Source organism: Chenopodium quinoa, unplaced genomic scaffold, assembly GCF_001683475.1.
Source record: "Chenopodium quinoa cultivar QQ74 unplaced genomic scaffold, ASM168347v1, whole genome shotgun sequence".
Taxonomy (NCBI): Eukaryota; Viridiplantae; Streptophyta; class Magnoliopsida; order Caryophyllales; family Amaranthaceae; genus Chenopodium; species Chenopodium quinoa.
The window spans coordinates 5,135,759-5,159,933 of record NW_018744537.1 but is presented as its reverse complement, the minus strand read 5'-3'; the positions used below and the strand labels follow the sequence as shown (position 1 = coordinate 5,159,933).

Here is a 24,175-nt window from a genome sequence, read left to right as displayed (position 1 = left end):
TGTTTTCTTTTGCTTTGTAAAATCAGTGAGAATTGGTTGAGTTTATGTGGGAAAGACCTTACCTATTATGGACTAAAGTCTAAAGGTGCTCGAGTATCTCCTTGTTCCATGGATGTATTGATACTGGAATTTATATACTTCCTCCATTTTTTTTTTATTGCATCATAGGGGTTTTGGAGGCAAAATTTGGTAGTGGGAAAAAGTAAGAGAGAGAAACGTAAAAATACAAAATTGTCCATGTAATGTAAGATAAAATAAAAAGTAAGTGTGAAAAAGTAAGGGTATGTTGGGTATTTGCAGTGTGAACATAGATATTTTTTATCCTAAAAAGGAAATGATGCAATAATAAGTAAACTTCCTAAAGTAGTAAGTGATGCGATAAAAAAAGAACGGAGGAAGTATTACTATATATATAATTATATATATTTTGCTTTTTTTTTTTTTTTTTTTTTTGTATCTTACACTTGACACAAGATTATGTAGGGAAATGATGATCTAGTATGGTATGAAAGGCTAATATTAGCAAATGTGACAACCACACACACTACTACTTGAGGTAAATGTTTATACTAGAAATCTACTACCGAGATAAGACTATCTTGCCTAAAACTCATTCAGAGTACTTTGTAGTAAACTAAACAGTAATAAAAAAAAAATTGATGTCTAACTATTTTTTTACATTTCTTTAACATTGTATACATCTTTTAGTGTAGTAAATAGTAACTATATAACCTCGACACGTTTCAATATGGTTTATATCTTCACCAAGCAAAACGCTTGGAGCCAGCTTGGAGGATTTGATAAGGGTCTACAAAGATACCCAAGGATTATAAGATAAAGAATGTTTTGGAGCACTTGAATATTAATGACTAAAGGGGGTGTTTGAAGGATTGTGATATCTCCTTTGTTATTCTACTAAAAATCTACTAAGTGATTTACAATCATAAAATTGTTCCCTTTCCAATGAATAGTGAGATATTTTGATTGCATTATTTTATTCGAAAGTTGAACAACATACAAAACTTAGGAGTATTTGCTAATCAATCAAACTTATTAGCATGTAATTACATATACAATAGGTTATAGAGATACTTCCCAATTTGTTTATTTCATCAAATCCAATAAATTGATCGTACCTTATCACTTTCTGATTCAACATTTGTTTTTAATCTTATCTTAGCACCGCTAATTTGTTGAACTTCAAGGATTAGCGGTACGGTAGTTTACTACTCCTCCGATCCCCCCATTTTGGAAATATAGTAGATTCGTAGGTCCTGGGTTAGATGGTCCGACTAAAATACTTGATCAAATCTAATATTAATTCTACAAAAATTTCAAAAAGGTAAAATTTGTAGAAATTTACCTTCTATCCTCTTTTATAACAACAACTATTGTGTGTGGCCAGCTAACATACGAGTAACCCTAACTAGGTAACCTCTGATTGATCGAATAACCCCTGATCAAGTAACTACCCCTGACCGACTAAGTAACCCCTGACTGAATAACCCATAAGCGATCGACTAACCCCTAACTGAGTGAGTAACCCCTTACCGAGTGAGTAACCCCTAACTGACTGAGTAACCCTCGACCATTCTTTCAAAAAAAAAAATATGTGTGTGGTTAGCCACATATGAAAGTTTGTGCTTTTATAATTTACCATCTTGATTTTAATATTGTTCACATACTTTCATTGACCATCTTTTAAAATTTATACACATAAAGAAAAAAAGTCACATAAAATATTGTTAAATTCGTCTCGATTTAGATGCTAAAAATATAAACTTTTTACCATTAATTGAAAGTTAATATTTGACATTATTAATGTAAGTTGTATATTGACTAACGTAAAACCCCGAATAATACTAAAATAACAGATAAAGTATATTTGTTTAGTTGCAGAATTGCAGGTGATTACAAGGGGGTTTTTTCAACTTATATTTCCTTGGTTTCTATTTTATTCACACATTTCTTTCTACCATGTTTGCCAATATATTTTCAAATATATGAATCATAGAAGAGAGTCAAATCAACTCATATAACATAACGTTAAAAATGTTAATTAATAAGTTAGAGAAATCAGAAAAGACGTAAGGGTAAATCAAAATATTAATAATATCAATCGATATGACGTGTAAAAAAATCATTACATGATTTACATGTCTTCGTTAATATCCAAATCAAAGTGGGCATCAATTGGCACTAGAGAAACACAAAAATCCACACCCACGTATGTACAAACCCATCACATAAAAAGCCTTAGGCCCCAACGTTAACATACTTAAGCCTGGAGAATTTGAAAGCAGACAATTTGTAAGGTTAAGAATTTTGCAGTGAATTTCAATAAAGATTAGGCAGTTGAATTTTTTTGAAAAACATCCATCTAATTTACCAGCTTTTGTCTACAATCAATTCTGTCTTTTTTTGTTTATTGTGTGATTAATTTGCTTTTTCTTTGGCTGTCAAAATCTAATCTGGAAAGTGACCATACATTTTGATTTAGTTTTTGAAATTTCATTATTTTTGTTTTATTATTCTTATTAGGCGGTAAGTAAACAAGTTCGGTATGAAGTCTTATCGCTTTATCAAGCTTCAAGTGAGTTATTTTCATAGTTTCAAAAAAAAAAAAAAAAAATGTGAGTTATTTTCATAATTATTTTTTTATATTTATCTTAAAATGTTTAATTCTCATGGAATTTTAACATGTTTAAATAAGGGTTAGAGAATTCTCTTTATCAAAGAAAAAGAAAAAAAAAAAGAGGATTTCTTAATTAGGAATTGAAAGAGTGATTCTAAATATTGCAATTTAACAACTTAAATAATTGATGTGATGACACGTATGGAGAAACATCTAAGCTAGGTATTACATATAAGATAAAACATTAGATTGACATGGTGTAGAATTCTCGAATCACTTGATCACCTAAGATTCCACCATCAACGATTATAAGTTTTGTGACAACATACAATGTGTGAATGTACCTTCACTTGTTATCCTTAAGTCATTTTAACTAGTATGAAACCATTTTATCTGGACTAATAAATGTATTTGATCTTGTATTATGAAATTTTATTTTGTTTGATTTTATCTTATTTTAACTTATTTTATCAAAAATAAAACGAAATAAATACTCTGTATAATTTAATCAAAAAGCACGCTACTAATGTAGTTTCATTGTATTTTTGTACAATATACACCCTTTGTTTCATATTAATTTTTCTACTTAACTAAATTTGTCTCACAAACAAATTCCAACTAGAAAGAACAATATGAAACGAAGAGTGTATTGTTTTTACTCGTTATAGATGTCATCAACAACTTGCTAATGAAAATACTTTGTATTGTAATTCGTATATTTTATAAACAGATAAAGTATGAGGAATATTTTGTAAAGAAAAGTATAATTAGAAATGTAACCGCGTAGAAAAATGTTGTAAGAAAGAGTATAGTAGAGTTTGTAGTAAACGAGGCAACATTGTAGTCAAATGTTTGACGAAAAGCACGTAACATTGCTATTGTGGACTTGGCTAGCGTATGACCTTACCGCATGTGTTTGTTCTTCTCACTTGGGTTTTAGTCCACTTTTTTATGTACGAATTCACTCGTTATCTTCTTTGAATGCAATAATTTATTACTTTTGATCTATAGTAAACCTGGCAAATGGGTGGTTTGGGTCAGGTCATTTCGGGTCAGTTAACATTCGGGTTGGGTATGGGTCGGGTCGGGTCATTTTGGGTATGGCTCGGGTCAGGTATCGGGTCGATTTCGGGTCGGGTCCTTTTCGGGTCAATATATGTTCGGGTCATATTCGGGTCGGGTCAAAATCAGGTCGGGTTATGTTCGGGTTGTTCCATTTAATTTGTGGATCTAGCTCAAATCAATAATTTTATATTTTATTATTGTTATAATGAGAACTATCAATTCGGTTTATGAGTGTGGCTACAGTTGAAGATGAACAATTTAAATTATTTTTGGCACCAGACATTTTTAGTTCAATTATAACGTAATTTTAATTTGGGACATTTCGAGTATTGGGTCTGTTCGGGTCAATTTTGAGTATGGGGTTTGTTCGGGTCAAACAATTTGGGTCAATTTCGGGTCGGGTCAATTCGGGTGTCGGGTCAGGATCGGGTCAACTCTATTTTCAGGTCGGGTATGGGTCGGGTCGGGTCAATTTCGGATTTCGGGTCGTTATATTTGGGTCATTTTCGGGTCATGGGTCGAATCATACAGGTCGGGTCATCGGGTTTGGGTCAAGATTGCTAGGTCTAGCCTATAGTTCATTAATTGAGGTGTGAACCAAATAATATTTTCACCGTTTCTTTTACTTGATCTGTTTTTATTTTTTTTATTATTATGTTTTGTCAATGTATAATTTAATTATCATTATCATGAATTATCGATATATGGTATTTAATGCAACGTTTTTAACAAGATTTATTAACTAGGTTTTTCGTTACGATACTCATAAAAGACGATTAAAAGAGAAATGTGGGGATGTTGGGTGTGTCGTGTGGCCAAATTTTATAGGCTCATTAATTAGGCGGAGTATTTGTGCATATTCTAGAAGTTTTTGGAAAAATTAAGTAAGGTTATTTCTTGTTCATGATATCTCTGAAATTATCTCCTTGAACGTTCTCGAGAATTCTTGACACTAGAAGCAACTACAATATCAAGTGGGTGTTGTTAAACGTCGTTCACAAATTACAAGGTGACGCTCGCATTTTTTTATTGAATTTTCTAATTTGCCCCTCATATATAAATACTTGGAAAACCGAGTTACGAAACTCACAAGTCATTTCTCAACCCGACACTCTCTCTCTAAAAAAAGGCAAGAATTTTTTTTTAAAAAAAAAAAAACTCAGAAATTTATTTTCAAAAAAAACCAAAAATTTGAAAATCAAACGAAGAACATACGAAAACCAATCAAAGCTTGAATCTGGGTATGGCGGACGGGAGACGCATTAGGCTTACGTACGGTGGTCGTGGGGGCGGCATTTCCGGCGGCGAGCAGGTTGGTAATTGTTGCTTTGTTGCCGTAATTAAAAAAAAAAATTCCGGAAAACCCAGACATCCGCCTAAAATTTCCGGAAGTCTGGGGAAACTTCCGGAAATTTCAGGCGAAAGTTTGGGTTTTAAATTTTATTTTTTTTCTTTTGTTTGGTGAAGCTGTTATTTTTTTTTTTTGTTTTTTTATTTTATTTTTTTTCTTTTGTTTGGTGAAGCTGTTTTTTTTTTTTATTCGTGATTATTGGTGATTATTAAATTTTCAATAATCTGTTTTTTTCTCTTTTTTAATTTGGTGATTATTATTGTATTTCATTGATTATTTTTGTGTAATTTAGATCAATTATTATTGTTATGTATTGTTGTTATGTTTATTTATTATTTTTTTCATTTATTGTTATTGTTACGTATTGTTGTTATGTTTTATGTATTGTTGTTATTGTTATGTTTATTTATTTTATTTTTCATTTATTGTTATTGTTATGTATTGTTGTTATATTTATTATTATTTTTTTTTTCATTTATTGTTATTGTTATGTATTGTTGTGATGTTTATTTTTATTTATTGTTGTTATGTTTATTTATTTTTTGTTTTCATTTATTGTTATTGTTATGTAATGTTGTTATGTTTATTTATTTTGTTTTTTCATTTATTGTTATCGTTATGTATTGTTGCTATTATTTTTGAATTTGAATATTAACGATTCAAGGTTGATATCATAGTTGTGTGTGTAAGTATTAATGAAATTATATTTTCTACTTATTTAATGCAGATTGAGGGTTCGGGCGCTCGACATGCAAGATCGAGACGTTTGAATGCATCAGTTAGGAGGGAGTTAGGTGGTGCAGGACCTTCGGAGGCACCGTTTCACCGTGAGCAGCAGTATGGGTCTGCTCGTACTTGGTCGGGGGAGCATCAGTCAGACATGAGCGCCCCCATGTACTCGTCGGGTAGAGTGTCTGTATTTGACGATGAGGACGACGATGAGCGAGCTAGTCATGCTAGTCGAGATTTAGAGTATGACCCTCAGGATTACCGTACTGTGTATAGGGGTGACCATGGGAGATATGGTAGTAGTAGTGAACCAGGTGAAGGTTCTACCAGCTCGTCTGAGTCATGGGTGGTTCAGGGGCCGATGCCAGGTGGGCCTGAGGATGGTATTGTCACTCCTAGTTTTGGGGGTCACGTGGCTGCATATTTATGGGGTGGCCAGGAGCGAAATGTTCTGCGGTGTTTGAGCAGGACACAGTTGTGTACTGAATTGGGTAACTGACGCGCTCGTCTTCCGCAGGAGCACCTGGAACTGATTGATGGCAGTGGTCTATCTCACTTACCCGGGATCATGTTCCGGTGATTTGAGTGGCCCCTGATTTCTGCTTTTTTTTAGAGATGGCATCCAGACACGAACACGTTTCACATGCCATTTGGGGAGATCAAGATCATGCTGCATGATGTGTATCATATTCTAGGGCTCCGTGTCGACGGTTCCATGGTTTCCACTACTCCTAGCACGGACGTTTTACGGGACGTGTGCTCGATTACCTTGGATATGACTGCGGAAAAGCTGAATGAGAAGTGCGGTACTAAAACCGTATGGCAGGGTAGTGGGGTGCTGACTGAGAGGATAGTGGAGTCGACCTTGGAGGCACAGAGGCCCTTCAGTTTCCATTACAGGGCGTACCTGTGGTTAGTTCTTGGCGGATGTTTGTTTCTGGACAAGAGTGGAAACCATACTCATCCTTCCTTCCTTAACGAGGTTTTTGTTGAGGATGGTCAGATTAGTGACTACTCCTGGGGTTCTGCTGTGCTAGCATACATGTACCGGCAGTTGGGTACAGTGTCACGAAAAGATGCTGATTCTATCGCCGGCTGTCTTACGCTTCTGCAGGCATGGATCTACGAGTACTTCCCGTGTTTTAGGCCTCAGCAGGGGACCTTGACCAGAGAGCTTACTGTTTCGCGTGCGTCCGCTTGGGATGTCGGATTGGGGTGCCCCAACAAGAGCATGGAGCGCCTCCTCGCTTTTCGTGCTAGGTTGGATCATCTGACTGACAATGAGGTGAACTGACTATCGTACGGAGTTGATCCAGCACGACGCGTGCCTGCTACTCTTTTCATTGGCTACATCCAGTATCGTAGCATCATTAAGCCGTATATGCCTGATCGAGTGGTTCGACAGCTTGGATACGTCCAGGGCATTCCACCAGCCATCATCAGGCCTGAGAAGGCAAAGAGGCCGACGAACTTGAAGATGTATCGAGTTGAATTTCCGTCAGAGATGACATCTATGATGTGGACTCGGTTTGTTCCCGGTATGTCTTTCAGTGTCGTGATAGGTGCCCTGAGCAGACTTGGTGGTGGTGGTCCTACGGTCGGTCCTGGGTACATGTAGTGGCTATACCGATTTTCTCATCCTCGTGTTTCTCCAGTTGCGTCATCGCATGAGAGTCGCACACTGCCAGAGAGAACTAACACGGATTACGTAAGAACTTGTGTTTTTTGGATGTGTAATTATGATTAGAAAAACGTGTGATTTATTTAATATGTTGTTTTTTAATTGCAGTGGATGGGTCGGTCCATGGAGGTCATCAACAGGACACTGGAGGAGTATCCGAGCTTGTCGCATGATACAAGAGTAATGGCTGAGGCGCTACGAGCTGATTGGAGGGCGATGATGGGGTTGTGAACTTGCTGTTTTTAATATTAATTAGTCATGTACTTTAAGGACTGAACAACTGTTTTTGTTTTGTTGTTGAAACTTTGTTTAATTAAGTTAATTTCTTTACAAATTACATTTCTACAATTGTTCATCATACATGCGTGTTACATCAATAAGTTCATTGTCTAGTTAACGCATCCCACATGTTCCTTCTAGCTACATAACGGTGATCCCAACCTTCAACACTTGGTTCGTGGTTCTCGGTCCACCAACTTGCAATAGGGGGAAGTAGTGAATCTGGTGCAAGTTCAAGCAATATAAAATGTGAGGCAGAAACTGTAGCGATGACAAACTCCCGTTGTGGTGCCGTGACTCCTCTTCGTGCCCGCAATGGCAAGATAGTGAGACATGGGTACAAGCAGGTTGGTACGGTGCCTACACCGAGAATAATAACCATTGCGTTGAACCAAGTAGCAATGGGAAATAAATCTTGAATTGCAACCATCCAATGACGAGCATCAACCGCCCCACCGTCCCATCGAATACGCTCCACATTTATCTGAAGCCTTCCAAGCCCGTAAATCCTCTCGTACAGGGATGGATAACCAAGGACCTCGTTTGCTATTGTTTCTCGAGCGTCATACCATCGGCCTTGATCATCAAAGAAGAACTCCGCGACACAACGAAAGCCGCAGTTACCATCGCCAACGACATCTTTCCACCCTGTGATGAAAGGCAACATCGGTCCTGGAAGCAAGTGTCAATACCGGCTTTGGGTGATGTCTAATTCATCTTCTGCAAATATATAGGGTTCAGTTATTAGTACAAGAACTCATGAAAAACGATTAAACCCACAATACCAAAATCATACCTCCTTGTTGTTGACCAGAATGACTGTTTCGGCGATTCACATGTTCGAAATAAGACCGATCACGTCTTGTATCGTTGTTCCTCTGTCGACCACGCACCCTACGGTTGATATGAGGTTCTTGGAGGTTATCATGATCCGGATGTAGCTCTTCCTCAATGATGCGTGTCACATTTCGTAGAACAGCATTATCACTACCAAGTATCTCGTCCATCAGATTTCGAAAATGTGTGGCGTCCTCGGTCGAGTCATTATCGAACGCTGGTCCGTCATTACCATTGCCGATAACCAAAGTCTTCCAGAGTTGGTGAATTTTCCTACTATACAAGCCCGTCTCTCGAGCTAAAGACTCATGTATCTGACAAGCACATGGCAAACCATGGGTCACCCGCAATGCACATCCGCAACGCTCATACACCTGATAACTCAGATCCCTCATCCTTTTCGTCTCCTTGTCGAGAATCTTCAAACAATGCTGAGACACCTTGCCGTTAATACGTGACAATGGCAATTGTCAGTACTTCTGACCAATCTTCGACCTAGATGCCTCCAAATCATTACGAATAGCGATGATCTGATTACTAATGTGACAATGAACTCGGGCCCATACGGTATCCAAAGAACCTGGAGGCTACCAAAAACACGTTATTATTTACAACAAACATAAATACAATAACATACATACATCAAATACAATAACCAAAAAACGAACCTGTCGAAGAATCAAACCACATGTTGACGGCCGAATGCTGGCTCTCAACTCTACATGTGCTTGTGTTGCCAAAATGAAGAACTTGGTTTGTCCAAAATGTCACAAACTTCGTTTTATGACAAAGCCAAGTCCTCTCAACATACTCTATCACCTTTGGATAACTTGCCCATTTCAGTTTCATCGTCTCTACAGCAGCCTCATAATCCTCCTCGTTTGCAGCGTCCATCACACGTTTCCATCTCCCGTTTTTTGAATGTCGCACCGACCTTTTTGTTTTTGAACATATCAGTGACATGAGCCTCAACATCTTTGTTAATATGCCATCGACAAAGTAAGTGCGAGGTCCCTGGAAACACTTCCCTCAATGCCGCAACTAGCCCCAGCTCACGATCAGTCAAGAAAACCGACGGTTCCTTATCAAACCCGATCAAGTCTCTCAATCTCTGCAAAACCCATCGATAGTTGGCCGTGCACTCGTTGCGAATGAAGACGTAACCGACGAGGAAATTTTGATTTGTCAGTGTCACACCAACTATCTCAAAGAACGGCATTCCGTATTGGTTGGTCTTGTATGTGGAATCCATACCGATCACATACGGGTACGTCCGTAGGATGTCTACCATGACTGGATGCGCCATGAAGGCGTGTTGTAAAACGCCTTGATCATCAGACAATACCCAGTAGACATACTGACTCTGTCTAGCCAAATGTAGAAACTGCTGAACAAATCCTCTCCCATCTGACATCTCGGTTCTGAAGTAATTTCGGCAGTTGTAAATGTGTCTGATGTTTGGATGATCCTGAGGAAATTGCTCGGCAATAGTCGCCATAATGTTACGCGGTACTACCTTAGACTTGGTCATGTTACGCACAACCTGCTTCGCTTCCGGGCTTAACCCGCTTATTTTACGATGCCCCTCTGGATACGCAATCATTGGATGGTTGTGGGTCCCAATTACATCATTTTTCGCCGTGATAAACCAACAGTCGTTGACAAAATTGTAAGATATCTTGATGTAGAAAGGACAACCATTGGCTTTGGTTTTCGTGTCCTTCCTTATTGCGTTCTCAAGATCTCTCGGCTTACTTCTTCGTCCCCGATCACATCTCAAATATCGATATGGTCGACCATCTCTGTTTTTGTTGAAAGACGCTTTCACCAAAATAAATCCCAAATTAATGGAAACAGCATCCACCCATGTAACTGCTTCATCAAACGTTCGAAAAACCTTGTCTGTCACGAAATTTGCACTATAATTCACACCGTCACCGCCTTCTTCAACCTCCGAATCCTTTAACAATAAACCAAACAAATGAGGCAAATATTAGTATTATAAATTTAATAATAATACTAATATTTTTATTAATAACAAAAACTATAATAATAATAATAATAACAAAAACTATAATAACAATAATAATAATAATAATAATAATAATAATAATAATATAAATAATAATATAAATAATAGTAACAACAATAGTGATAATAATTACAATAACAATAATCATGCTAACAACAACAGTAACAATATTAATAATAATAATAATAACAATAATAAGAATAATAACAATAATAATAGTAACAAAAATAATAATAATAATAATAATAATAAAAATAAAAATATCGATTCTAATAACAATAACAATAATAACAATAATAATAATAATAATAATAATAATAATAATTCACTACAATAAACATTCTAACAACAACAACAACAACAACAATAACATTAATAATAATAATAATAATAATAATAATAATAATAATAAAATTAGTAATATAAACATAATTAATAATAATAATAACTAACACAATATAATAATACTCACAAAAAAAAAGCAAAAATAATATTACTATTTTTGAAAGAATAAAAAAAAAATATTCGAATTACACCATTTCCGCCCATTTTTTCCGGATTCATAGGGAGGATCCGCCTAATAAATTCGGAAGATCCACTTAGGATTTGGAAATTCCAGGCGTATGTGGGGATCCGCCTGGAATTTCCGGATCCTTAGTGGATCTTCCGGATTTTTTAGGCGGATCCTCCCCTATGGATCCGGAAAAAATAGGCGGAAGTCCATAAAAAAAAAAATTTAAAAACTACGACTTATAGATTCTTCCAACGACTGCTCCGGCGTACTAACGTTATCGTCGCTCATCGTGAATAGTGGGCCCCAACTTCCACACTTGGGATTTAAAAAATGGTCGGGATTACCGTACAATGGTGGTCTCGGGTTTTTTTGTGGCTCGGAATTTTTTAAAGACAAGTGGGGGGTCGGGAATAATATTTAACATTTTACTAGCTAAAGTGAGTCATGGTGGAGCCTTATATGGAAATAAAACACTCAAGGGCAAAATAGTCAATACACATAAAAATGGGAGCGTCACCCTGTAATTAGCGAACGACGAATAGCAGTTCACTATCTGGTTCATGAAAGTTATAGAATACGGATACATGAATGGTGAAGGATATTCAATTCTGAAATATTTTAGTCATGTCTTTTTACCTCCATCTTCACCTATAAATATATATACTTGCCCACTTTTCTACCCTCCCTACCCTCGTATACAATCCTGAATGTACTACTCAGTACTCACCCCAAATATTTTAGGATATTTTGTACTCTCCTATTTTCATACAGTGAATTAATTCAGGTGCTTTTCATTGTGAGTTTTTTTTTTGTGTGTCACTATCACACAATTTGTTAATATTTTTCTTGTCTTTATATATCTTATAATTCATATTTCTTAATCACTGCATCTTTAATTTGCTACCAATCCTGATAAGTGTGTCCATCTATATTACTCCTTTCATTCCTAAATAATTGACACATTTAAACTTGGCACACATGCCAATGTATCAGTTTTTCCTTAGATTTTTTTTTTATTATTTTTTATTTTTTATTATCATGAAATTTTATATTAATAACTATGTAATAATATATTCTATGATAAAATTTATTTTTTATAAGTTAATAATAAAAAAATAAAACGATGATCAAAGTTATTACATAAATAATGAAAAAAGTCAAATGTGTCAATTATTTAGAAACGAAGAGAGTATTATTTTGAAATATTACTTTCTCATTTTCTCAATCTCTACATTTTTAATTTAATTTCACTATGCACTCACTAACCAGGATAAAGCAAATCAAAATAGGTTCTGCAAGACAGTTTTGCATACTTTGGTTGCACATGAGAGTGAAGAATGGTGGCGACGAGTCATCAAATTTGAATGGATGGGATAAAAAATATAAGTCATCAAATCGGAGTAGGTCGGATAAAAGATTCAAACTTTATAATTAAATATTTCAACTTTAGTTTGCACCAAAAAAAATATATTTCAACTTTAGTGAATCATTAGTTGATGATTTATGTTGGTGAATGGATTGATATATCCTGAGAGTATTTGCGTATAGATGTCTTATGTCACATTTCTTGACTGTTTTTTAGCTTGTCCACTATTTAGTGGCATATTTGGAATTATTAACATGAAATTAGTTTAATTATTTAATTAATTAATATCATAGTTTTTATTATATTATCGATTGTCTTTCATTTTCAAATTTGTTGGAAGTATAAATTATCAGATCCTTCTCTCCCTCCCCCAACTCATTAAAATATAAGTCTATCCACTTTTTACAAGTGAATGCTACTAGTTTCATTTTTGGAACAATATAACAACTTTGTTATATCTTTAAGCCAATTAATTAATCGAGTTAGCAAAAACTATGAAGTTTAGTTGTTGCATATCTATAAGAAGCAACGAACATGAATGACTCAACCAGAATCATACATGCATGTAGTGTTTAGTCTTATAACAATCATGTAACGTTAGTTGGATGTTTTAATAAGCGAGTTTATGGTCAATTATATGACTATATATTGTGCAACAGGCTATATTTCATCAACAAGTTAGATAGTAAGCTTTAACCCATTCAAAAGTGCATACACATTAACTCAATTAGACTAGTCACAAACTTACTAATTGTTAATCATGTTGTTATATCATTTGTGTACAATTGGTGGCCAGTCTTATCAAATGAGAAAGAAAGGAAGAAGAAAATGAAAGTGTTAAAGAGAAGGTAGACATTAAGGCCAAAATAATGATAAAGACATTCATTTGTCGACATTGCACTTGTCCATTTGCTTTTCGTTTCTATATTTTGTTGGTCAAAATGTTAGATATAAATAATATGGCCATATCATGTACGATTGTTATATGGGTCATATAGAAAAGCCTTAAATAATTTCAGTAATTTAATGTTTGTGGCTGAGAAAAAGGATGATTTTATGGGTGATGTTCATACATAAGGTTGAGCCAAAATTGTTTGCTTGTAGCAAAGGATTTGTCGATTTGATGTTACTTGCAATTGCCTTGCATGAAGCATGAAATTACGGGATTCTTCTTGGTATTTATTGTCATTTAGAAATTCGAGCAGTAGGTAAATGTTTCAGTGTAAATACACACCATGCCATGCACAGTTAGAGAGTACTAGAAGGAATGTTGCACCCTATACTAGGACTTCAAACTCGAGATCGGCCAATTAACCAAATTGGTATTTACTCCGTTTTATGATTTTTTTGTACCAACGAATGTTAAAATTTTGATAGATTGAAGTGTTAGGGTTAATACTGATATGGCTAATTTGTCTAATTAGCCAATCAAACTCTTAATAATATTCGAGCTTGCACTGATAAATAGAATCAATCTTGCCCTAGCATGCCTCACTTCATAAAGCTAGTGTTTTTATTCCGTATTATACTATTCTTAGTATGTGGTTATTAAAAAATCTCTATTTGGTCCCAAATAGTGCAAATTGATGGACTTTGTAAGAGTTGAAACACTTGGATACCACCGCATTAATGTAAACACTAGCTAGCTTCAAACTTCAAACTAAACAAAGACCTTTTATTTGTTTTCAAAGTATGAAATGAGTCTCACCCTTTAGAAAAATCATAAGCTGTCTTTTTCTACAAAAAGCTAGCTTAGAGCTACTAATCTCAATCTTCCAATAATTTATGAGTTCATCTTACTTTATAATATATCAACTAAACCACCTTAATTAATTAATTGAATGAATAATTAAATAACTAAAATAGAACAATCTTAGGGCTTTTTTGGTAGCATAGTTCTGTAAAGGTCTCAATAAACTAACATTCAAAATCATTACAAAGCCACTACTCTTTGGCATATGAAAGTACTTATTTTTATAATAAGTCAATAATTAGTTTCTTACTTTATACTCTATTACTAAAGCGAATATGAGTATGATTGTATATTCTAACTTTAGACCGTAACACATGGGAAGATCTGCCAATAAACTACAAAACCCTATATTTTATAAAAATTAAAATTATAGTATATGCAATATTAGATTCATGTATTCCGTATATATAGTCTAAACTCTAGTTTTATAATTTCTTTTTATTGGAAAAAGAATGATGCATGTATATAGACATTTTTTTATCAGAGACAAATATGAACCTCAACTTGGCCGGGTTTCATATCCTATGAGATAATCTGTTAATCAGATTAGGCCGCTCACCTTGACTCCTCATGAATAGGGTGGACCGGTGGAGTCTCAAAATGGCTCTATACCGTTTCGTGTCGTGCCATGTTAAAAACGTGCTTGTCTTGTGTTTAACCATGTCTGACCTATTAATTACGTGTTATGTCATGTTATAACCTTTAAAGTGGTGGTCTAAGGTATTGGATCATTTGTGCCATAGGTTATCCTTTTTTTTGCCGTGTTTAAATTATCATGATGCTTGTATAAACAAGTGACTCACTGTCCATGGCCTGGCCTAACACAAACAAGAAAGGGTTGAACCATATGTGATTATTTTGAGCTCAATTAAGTCACCTAACTCAATTTTATATATCGACTAATAGTCTCGATCCAATGTCATCTTTAATCTATAAGAAGAGGGCATATATACTGTACAAACATGCATATATGATTATATAGACAGAGTGATTACTTGTGAGATTGGACACGCAACATATGTTTTGATAAACTTACCTTTTTTTATTTTCCTATTTCTTCTCCACTGCCACCCCTTTTGTCAGTGTGAAATCTGCCAGAACAGACTTCCCCCCACCACTCTACTATATGATGGGTATTTAATTTTTTATTTTTCAAAAACAAATTAATTTAAATATCAAAAATCAAAAATAAAAAATAAAAATAAATATACCCCCATCCCAAAAAAATAAAAATCCAACATATTTAAATACTTGAGCAGAGCAGTTGGTCTAGCCAGCAACTTTCCAACTCTTCTCTTCCAAGTTTCTCTCTCTAAAATTCTCTCTCCTCCCAAAAATGGAGTCATCAAGTGATGAAGAAAGGAAGATTAATGGACATCACCAAAACGAAGAAGATGAAGAACAAGATCCTTCTAAAAGGAAAAAGGGTGGTTTCATTACTATGCCATTTATCATAGGTAAACTCAATTAAATTAGCTCAATTTCTGGGTTTTTCTTTAATTTTTTTGGGTATGTTTCAATTAGCAAAAATAATGAAAAAAAGTTAACTTAATCAATTAACATAATTTTGGTAAAATATGGCAGCAAATGAGTCATTTGAGAAGGTAGCAAGTTATGGGTTGACACCAAATATGATTCTATATTTAATGAAGGATTACAAGATGAGTTTAGCAAAAGGCCAGAATTTGCTGTTTTTTTGGTCAGCTGCTACAAATTTCTTCCCTCTAATTGGTGCATTTGTTGCTGATTCTTATCTTGGGCGTTTTCTTACCATTGGTATTGGTTCCATCATCAGTCTCTTGGTAATTTATTCTACTCCCACTCCTTTCTTTTCTCGTCGAGTCCTGCTAATTGTCTAACAGTTAGGCAACTAATAACAGACACGGAATGTCATTATTGTCAATAATGCTTCCGTTGTTTGTTAGAGGGCCCTTCTTTTTAACATTTGCTAGAAATGAAGAGAGGATTAATAAGGGAGATAAAAGAGAAAATTAAAGAACTATGTAATTAACGTTGATAGTTGTCAAAGCACATGATATTGTTTTGTTTAATGCATTTTGTAGTCAGCAAGGTCCACACTACTATAAGTCACAATTATTTGACTTTGTTTTTTTAAATTTTATTTTCTAAATTTTTTTAAAAAATAAATAGATAAATTAAAATTTGATGGCTAATGTTCACATGGTATGTACGCCTAAGGGGGTCCGTGGTTTTTGTCCTAAATAATTAACATCTTTTTGCATCCTTTTGAACCTTTTTCCACCTAGTTGTCCCCTCAATTTCTTTCGTTATCTTTGTGGGATATTACTTGAAATTATTTTGTTTCATGGTCTAATCAATTAATTAGCAAAAGTCCAAATATAAAAGGCTAGAAATGTTTTTATTGGGATTCAATTTTCATTTCTTTAATTTTTTTTCTTTATTATTCAATTTTTCTTTCTTTAAATAAATTAGGCAAAATTGAGCTCATTGAAAGAATTTGCATGTACAAATGAATTGACATGAAATTGGTAACGAAAAAAAATTCAATGATATGAACTTTGTAGTTCAAGGTATTCAATGACATGTATTTTGGTTAACTTTGACGATTAAGTTCATGTCAATATAAGTATATAAATAAGTTCATATCACTGACTGAAGTTAGAGTATATTTCATGTCAATAAGTGTAATTTAGTGTTACAATTATTGCAATATGTGGTGTTTTAAGTTTCTCCTAAATATCCTATAAGTATTAGGGTCATAGGGAGTACTTCGTATATTTTAATTATATGCGGTATTTAAAAAGTTGTGATCGAAAGTAAATACATGAGCTGAACTGCTGAAGGTATAAAAAATATGGCTGAAATTGGGCCTGTAAATTGTGTACAAAGTCAAAAGGTGTAACCATATAATCGAGAGATCAAATGTATATATACTCCGTAGTGGAAAGTTTAAAATGATTTACGGAGTATTTATTGAAAATGGATGACGTACTTTCTCCATTAAGTATTAATTGCAACAAAGGGGTATTATTTGTGAGATATAAAATATTCCTTTGTTGCAATTGATAGGAGGAAGTATTTCAAAAGGCATTTGGATAGAATTGTAGTCTAGCTAATGAACAACCTTTGACCACAAAAGTTAAACACTTCCCTTCATTCTTTTTCTTCTTTCTATTTACAGTAATAATAGAATCCTAGGAATTGAGAAAATCAGAAGAAAGCGGTTCTTTTTATATTAATTTTGAGTAAAAAAAAATTATTTATAGAAAATGAATTTTTATTTAAATAATACAGCTCACCCGTCATAAGAAAATGTACACAAATAATCTTAACGGAAAGTAGAAAGATAAAAAAAAAAAAAAACCCGAAAAGATTATCGCATGATGTAAACAATAAGAAGGCAATGCCAGGCTAACAATGAGAATAATAGCACTTAAAATAAAATAATGGGATCAACTTAATTAAGAAATTAAAGTGCAAATTATGATATATTGTTGTTGTATTTAGTGAAGAAACCTCGGGAAAGAGAGCTAAATAAGAAGATGATGAAATATTCTTTAAGTAGGATTCCATTTAGTATCATAATTGCACCGGCTCACAAGTCGAGAATTTAACAGGAAGAAAATGAGGAGATGTGGTTTTTTGGTTGGGACCACATTTTATAATGACCTGGCTTGGTTGCCCTTCTCTTAACATAATTATGGTAGTGCTAGTGCATGCTTGGTTGTATGATTAATCATTTAATCTTAGCTATCTCTTCCAAATGCATGATGCCAAAATTTTATATTATGACATTTTTGGATTGATTTTTTGGGTTTTGTTGTTGGGTGACTCGATTACTTGAACGCGTATTTTGTTTTTCTAATTTGATGGATTGTTTAACTTGTTTTAGACATTTTATTTTGTCCGTAGATGATAGCAAACGTAACTGATAAGAAGGAACGAAGAGAGTACTTGTGAATTTTGTGATCAAGCATTGTAGTGGGCTCGGGTTTTTGGTTTAGGAATTGTAATGGGGTATTGTTTATTGAAATTAATTAAATTTTTTTAAAAAATCAGTGGAAATAAGTTAATTATTTTAGGGGAATTGACAGATAATAGGGTGAAGTAAGAGGAGTTTGGTTATCTAGTAGATGATGGACACCGCCCAAATGAAAAATTGATCTTTTAAATGGGACAAGAGTTATAGGAGAAATTAATTTTTTGGAACAATGAAGTATGTTATCTCATGGTCTAAAGACAATATTGGTCATTTTATAATTATCTCAATCGATGTCATGTTCACAAATTCACAATATTATTTGGATTTTTTTAAAACTAACTTTTTTTTTTTTGTGTCATAAAATAATTAAAAACTACGGAGTACGCATTAGCAAATATTGCTGTGTGAAATTTGATCAATGGTACTATTGTACTAACATTTTGGACCACAAGGAATATGGGTTCTGAGCCATGGACCCAACAATAATTAGGAAATTTCTACTTTTGGTTTTTTGTTGCTTGCTATTGCACAGGTAAAACATGACTGCATTTACATGATATGAACTACAGACTAGAGTAACTGTTAATGATATGAGAGATTAGATATTAGAGATGAAAAATATACTCCGTATTAGAAATATTGAATGCATGAAAATATATTCAAATGACAGTAAATGATGTCGGTTATGCTAATCCATTTCAGACTAAAGCTAAAAATTCTACTTGCTACGTAAATTGTTTGAGAAATTCTAAGTGTGTAAAATTTCCTTAATGCAGGGGATGATTCTTATATGGTTGACAACAATAATACCACATGCTAAGCCTCCACCATGCAATCCGTTAGCCAACGATTGCCAATCGCCTACAGCAGGACAGTATGCCCTCTTAGTGTTCGCCTTTCTTTTAATGTCAATAGGTGCTGGTGGTGTGAGGCCTTGTTCTCAAGCATTTGGTGCCGATCAAGTGGACCGAAGAAATAATCCCAAGAATAATAGAGTTTTAGAAACCTTCTTTAGTTGGTACTATGCTTGTGCATGCCTCTCAGTTGTGATTGCTTTGACTGTGATCGTGTACATTCAAGATAAATTTGGTTGGAGGATTGGTTTTGGACTCCCTGCAATTCTCATGTTCTTATCGGGCCTTTCCTTCTTCCTCGCTTCTCCTTACTATGTGGTCAGTAAGGTTAAAAAGAGTCTTTTAACTGGTCTTGTACAAGCAGCTGTTGCTTCTTTCAGAAATAGAAAAATGACGCTACCACCCCAAGGGTCAAACGTGCAGTATTATCAGAGGAAGGATTCCACAACAGCTGTTCCAAGTGACAGATTGAGGTCTGTTTCGAATTGCAAAAAATCTACTAGTTGTTTGAAGTTTGTATATTCAATTTTCTGTCTATCTTGTCGAGTTTTAGACCTTTCCAAATTATAGTATTCTACATAGTTTTAGGATATTATGTTGAGTGGTTTATATTTATGTACCTAAATCTTACCTGTTTTAATCTTTTGATTTTAGGTGCTTGAACAAAGCTTGTATCATTCAAGATCCTAGCCAAGACATTGGCCCTGACGGATTGGCCAAAAACTCGTGGAAACTGTGCACAGTGGAAGAAGTTGAAGAGCTAAAGTCTCTCATCAGAGTCCTTCCGATTTGGTCAACTGGAGTCTTAATGTCATTACATACAAACCTAGGCTCATTTGGTCTGCTCCAGGCGAAAACCATGGATCGACACCTAGGCCCTAATTTCGAAGTACCAGCTGCTTCATTCAGTACATTCATGATCATTGTTATAGTACTGTGGATTCCTCTATATGATCGTGTAATCCTTCCAGTAGCATCGAAGATCCGTGGCAAGCCAGCTCGCCTTGGTGTGAAGATGAGGATGGGGATTGGTCTATTTTGCGCGTTCATGTCCATGTTTGTCGCTGGAACAGTGGAAAACATAAGAAGACGACGTGCCATCAGTCAAGGGTTTGCCAACAATCCTGAAGGAGTGCTCCACATGTCCGCCTTTTGGCTTGTAGTGCAACATTGCTTTAGCGGCTTAGCTGAGGCCTTCAATGGTATCGGACAAACAGAGTTCTACTACTCGGAAATGCCCAAGAGCATGTCTAGCATAGCAACATGTCTGTTTGGGGTTGGGATGGCAATCGCAAGCTTGTTAGGTAGTGTAATATTGAACTTAGTAGACGATATTACCAAGCACGGAGGAAAGGACAGTTGGGTTTCGAGCAACATCAACAAGGGTCACTACGACTACTTTTACTGGCTTATAGCAACAATTTGCTTCTTGAATATACTGTATTTTGTGTTCTGTAGCTGGGCATACGGACCCGTTGAAGAGCGACAAAAGAAGGTTGATGATGAAGAAAAGTTGGCTATGCTTAAGAGTACAAGTCAGCATCAGAAGGAAGACGTAAAGAGGCCTTTGGTGTATTAAAATTAAATTGATTACGAGCTTGATGTATATTTTGGTAAGATTACATAAAATCAATGGTGGATTTCTGTACTTTAGTATAAGTAAAGTATGATTTAGAATATAGCTGATTGTTGTGCTTGACCTATGACCAAGTATTTTGTTCTTAGAAATGTTTTTTATAGGTTTTTTTTGGTGTTTTTTTTTTTGCTTGTATTGGAATTTAATGCTGTATGTATATGTAATTCAGGTATTTCTCTCTTTCCACTTCATTTTTCAGATCGTACTGATGCCATATGCTTTTTTTTTTTTTTTTTTTTTTTTTTTTTTTGGCTATCCTAACTAGTTTGAAGGGTAAACACCTACTCGTAGTAATGATGTATGAATAACATAAAACTGTACACATTTTAGACACTTCACACATTCTAAGTTATTCTTGTAAGTGATCTATTTATTCATTATGTTCAATTCTTTTTGAATAATTTCTAATACACGTATATTATATTGAAATAAGTTTATACTTGGTATAAATATTGATCCTTTTGTTCCTCCAAACATCTACTCTCTCCATTCCTGAGAGAAGGTTATGTTTGTCTTATTTTACACATTTTCCTTGTACAATATAAACTTTGCATGTAACTATTGTGAATTTGAGCTCCTTATCAATTTTAAACATCTACCTTCATAGCGTGAAATCACAAATTCACAGGGGGATGAGAAGTCGAACCCAGGTCACACTTGGGAGAGATGGAGGGACTAACCATCCCTCCACTCCTCACTCCTCAATAGAGCAAAGTATATACTAGTAAACAAAACAAAGAGTAGACAAAATTCAATGAATGATGGAAGTAAGACTCTTCCCAAGCAATATAGCATAGTCTTATATGGGCAACTGACATCCATAACAGGACATATAATTAAGGGCTGTGAACGTGGCTATTCCACGAAAACCGGAATAAAAAGGCCCAACGTTCAGAAATCCCTTTAAGAGAGTTGGAATGTTGGATGTGATTGTTCGCCATGTTTCATTCCCTCATAAACCGGAAAGCAAGGCCCAATTTCTACTACAAATTTTTACCTAAACCCCTATGTAGGTAGATCTACCTACACCCCCTTTTATCATTATGACGTCATCATATAATTTTCCGAATTCTGATTCACATATAAAATAAAAAAGTGAATATCTTAAACTTCAAAATATACATATCATATATATGTGCCTTACAAAATGTTTATTGTCTTTCAATCTATACATTTGGAATAAATAAAAGGTATATAGAATCATTGTCTTTGTCATACGGTTGTACCCCTTTTACTCTTATGATGCTTGTTTGTTTTCCTTTAATTTATACATATCTTTCCAATATATACATAGTCGTCTTCAACTTTTTTTTTTTAATTTTTTTATTTCATTATCTTGTGTAATAAGAGATCAAAATATTGTAAAGGGAAATGTTAGTAATAACCAAATAAAATACACTATAAACAAAACATGATAATTAATCAAACATTTACAATAACAAATTTGAACACATTGCTAGAAAATGAACATAGTTGAATATGAGAATGAATAAGTATTGCATTATATATGAACATCTTTCAACATAAAAATGAACATATACCAAAAGTCCAATGAACATTTTCAATACGAGAATGAACATTTATAAAATTTAATTGAGCATTTTTTTTTAATATAATAACAAACAAGTAATAAAAATTGAAACAAATATATCTCTTTATATGAGAATGAACAAGTATAAACTCTAAATGAATATGCTTAGATATGAAAATTAATATGGTATTAAATTACAAATGAACATCTTTCATTATGAGAATGAACATGTAATGCAAAGAAAATGAACATATATCAAATTTAAATGAACATGAATTTCATTTAAAATGATCATAAATGAACATGAATTTCATTTAAAATGATCTTTTTCCATCTAAAACGAACATTTGCGAATTACGATAGATTAAAATTTCGTCATATAATAGTTTTTAGTGACATAATAAGTAATATTAAATGATAATTGATGTTTCAATTTCATAAATCAAATTGATAATTTGTCTTTAATTTTAGTTATTATAATTTGAATATTTTTTTTTTGGCAGTTATAATTTTAATATTAATCCTTCTACAAATGAACATAAAGTCCATCTAAAATGAACATTTACGATAGATTAAATGTACTAGCAAATATTCACCGGATAACAATTTTAATTAAATTATGTTATAATCATGGAAAATTCTTATAACATAATTTAATAATTATTATAAGAATCACTTGCATTAAAACTATAAGAAATCACAAACTCTAATTGAAATTTCTTATTAGATTTGTGAAGAATTCTAATGATAATATATTAATAAGTGAATGAACAAATACTAATATATAAATGAACATTTATCAAAATGAAAAACGAACATTCATTAAAAAAACACAAAAAAAATTTCACTGCGAACTAAATTTACATTTCTATATTCCTACAAAATAGATCAAATAGTCCATTATATTAGGGCAATTGAACTGTATTTTAAAATTTTTTTTGTCCAATTATTTTTACAAGCTAATAACACACACCACAAGATCAATCAACTTAAAATAAATAATACCAAACATCATTCTACTATAATCATAAGAAATCATTATTATGATAAAAATTATAAGAATCATGAACTACTACTACTGAAATTTGATATTATTGAAAAACAAGGCAATTAAAAAGTTAGGGTTAAAAAATTATAAGAAATCACAAACTACTATTGAAATTTAATACTCTCTCCGTTCCTGAAAGTTCGACTCACTTTGCATTTGTGCGGTCTCCAATGAACATCTTTGACCATAAATATCTTCGGCTATGTATAAGTGAAATTATAAAAAGTTGATATTTGAAAATTTTATAATAAGGGGAATCTAATTAAACCCCTCATACTAATTTATTTCTATTGTATAAATCATAATATGTTGTCAAAGTTATTTTATTATGACCAAATGAATAGTAAGTGAGTCGAACTTTCAGGAACGGAGGTAGTATATCTAGAGAAAATAATTGAAAAACAAGGAAAAAAACTTAGGATTTGCAATTTTTTCCTTCAAAAAATAAACAAAAATAACTTACAATTTGATTTTCGACCTTTCATTTGATGAAATTTCCTTTGATTTTGTGATTTCATCTTTCATAAATCTAATATTTTAGTTGAGATCTAAGCGAATTTTGATTTTTTTTCAAGAGAAATTTGAGAGATTTTTGGTAGTTTAGGAGAGAGAAAGTGGAGTGAAAAATAGGAAAAGTGGGTAAAATTTTGAGGAGAGAGAAAATGTAATAATATTATTTCTTTTTTTAGCATTTATATGATGAAAGAGAAAAGGTGAATTTTTTTTTTTTTGTTCAACATGATAGTAATTATTGTACATGAAAAGGGAAGAAATGGGGGTTATAGGTATTACTATCTACAGTGGGGTGTAGGTAATAACAACTACAATTTCTACTACTACTTCTACTTTTCACAAACCTAGCCTATATTACCTATGGTATAGTCCTAAACCCCATTCACC

The 24,175-nt window shown here is 33.6% G+C and overlaps 4 protein-coding genes across 4 annotated transcripts; 2 read left to right on the top strand and 2 right to left on the bottom strand.

Annotated features, from left to right (window-relative positions):
• The first annotated feature begins 6,423 nt into the window (after positions 1–6,423).
• LOC110698862 (protein MAIN-LIKE 1-like) lies at positions 6,424–7,074 on the top strand. The gene has a single exon (XM_021876379.1). It carries the CDS (start codon positions 6,424–6,426, stop codon positions 7,072–7,074), a length of 651 nt encoding a protein of 216 aa, XP_021732071.1.
• A 769-nt stretch (positions 7,075–7,843) lies between these two features.
• On the bottom strand, positions 7,844–8,972 carry LOC110698861. Its single transcript, XM_021876378.1, has 2 exons — positions 8,537–8,972; positions 7,844–8,388 (listed from the first exon to the last, which is right to left on the bottom strand). Exons 1-2 carry the CDS (start codon positions 8,970–8,972, stop codon positions 7,844–7,846), a joined length of 981 nt encoding a protein of 326 aa, XP_021732070.1.
• Positions 8,973–9,047: 75 nt separating this feature from the next.
• LOC110698860 (protein FAR1-RELATED SEQUENCE 5-like) lies at positions 9,048–11,765 on the bottom strand. The gene is made up of 3 exons (XM_021876377.1): positions 11,760–11,765; positions 9,512–10,537; positions 9,048–9,164 (listed from the first exon to the last, which is right to left on the bottom strand). The coding sequence occupies exons 1-3, from the start codon at positions 11,763–11,765 to the stop codon at positions 9,048–9,050; spliced, it is 1,149 nt and encodes a 382-aa protein (XP_021732069.1).
• Positions 11,766–15,259: 3,494 nt separating this feature from the next.
• LOC110698809 (protein NRT1/ PTR FAMILY 1.2) lies at positions 15,260–20,894 on the top strand. Its single transcript, XM_021876327.1, has 4 exons — positions 15,260–15,699; positions 15,827–16,044; positions 18,983–19,533; positions 19,715–20,894. Exons 1-4 carry the CDS (start codon positions 15,579–15,581, stop codon positions 20,637–20,639), a joined length of 1,815 nt encoding a protein of 604 aa, XP_021732019.1. The 5' UTR covers positions 15,260–15,578; the 3' UTR covers positions 20,640–20,894.
• The last annotated feature ends 3,281 nt before the right edge of the window (positions 20,895–24,175 follow it).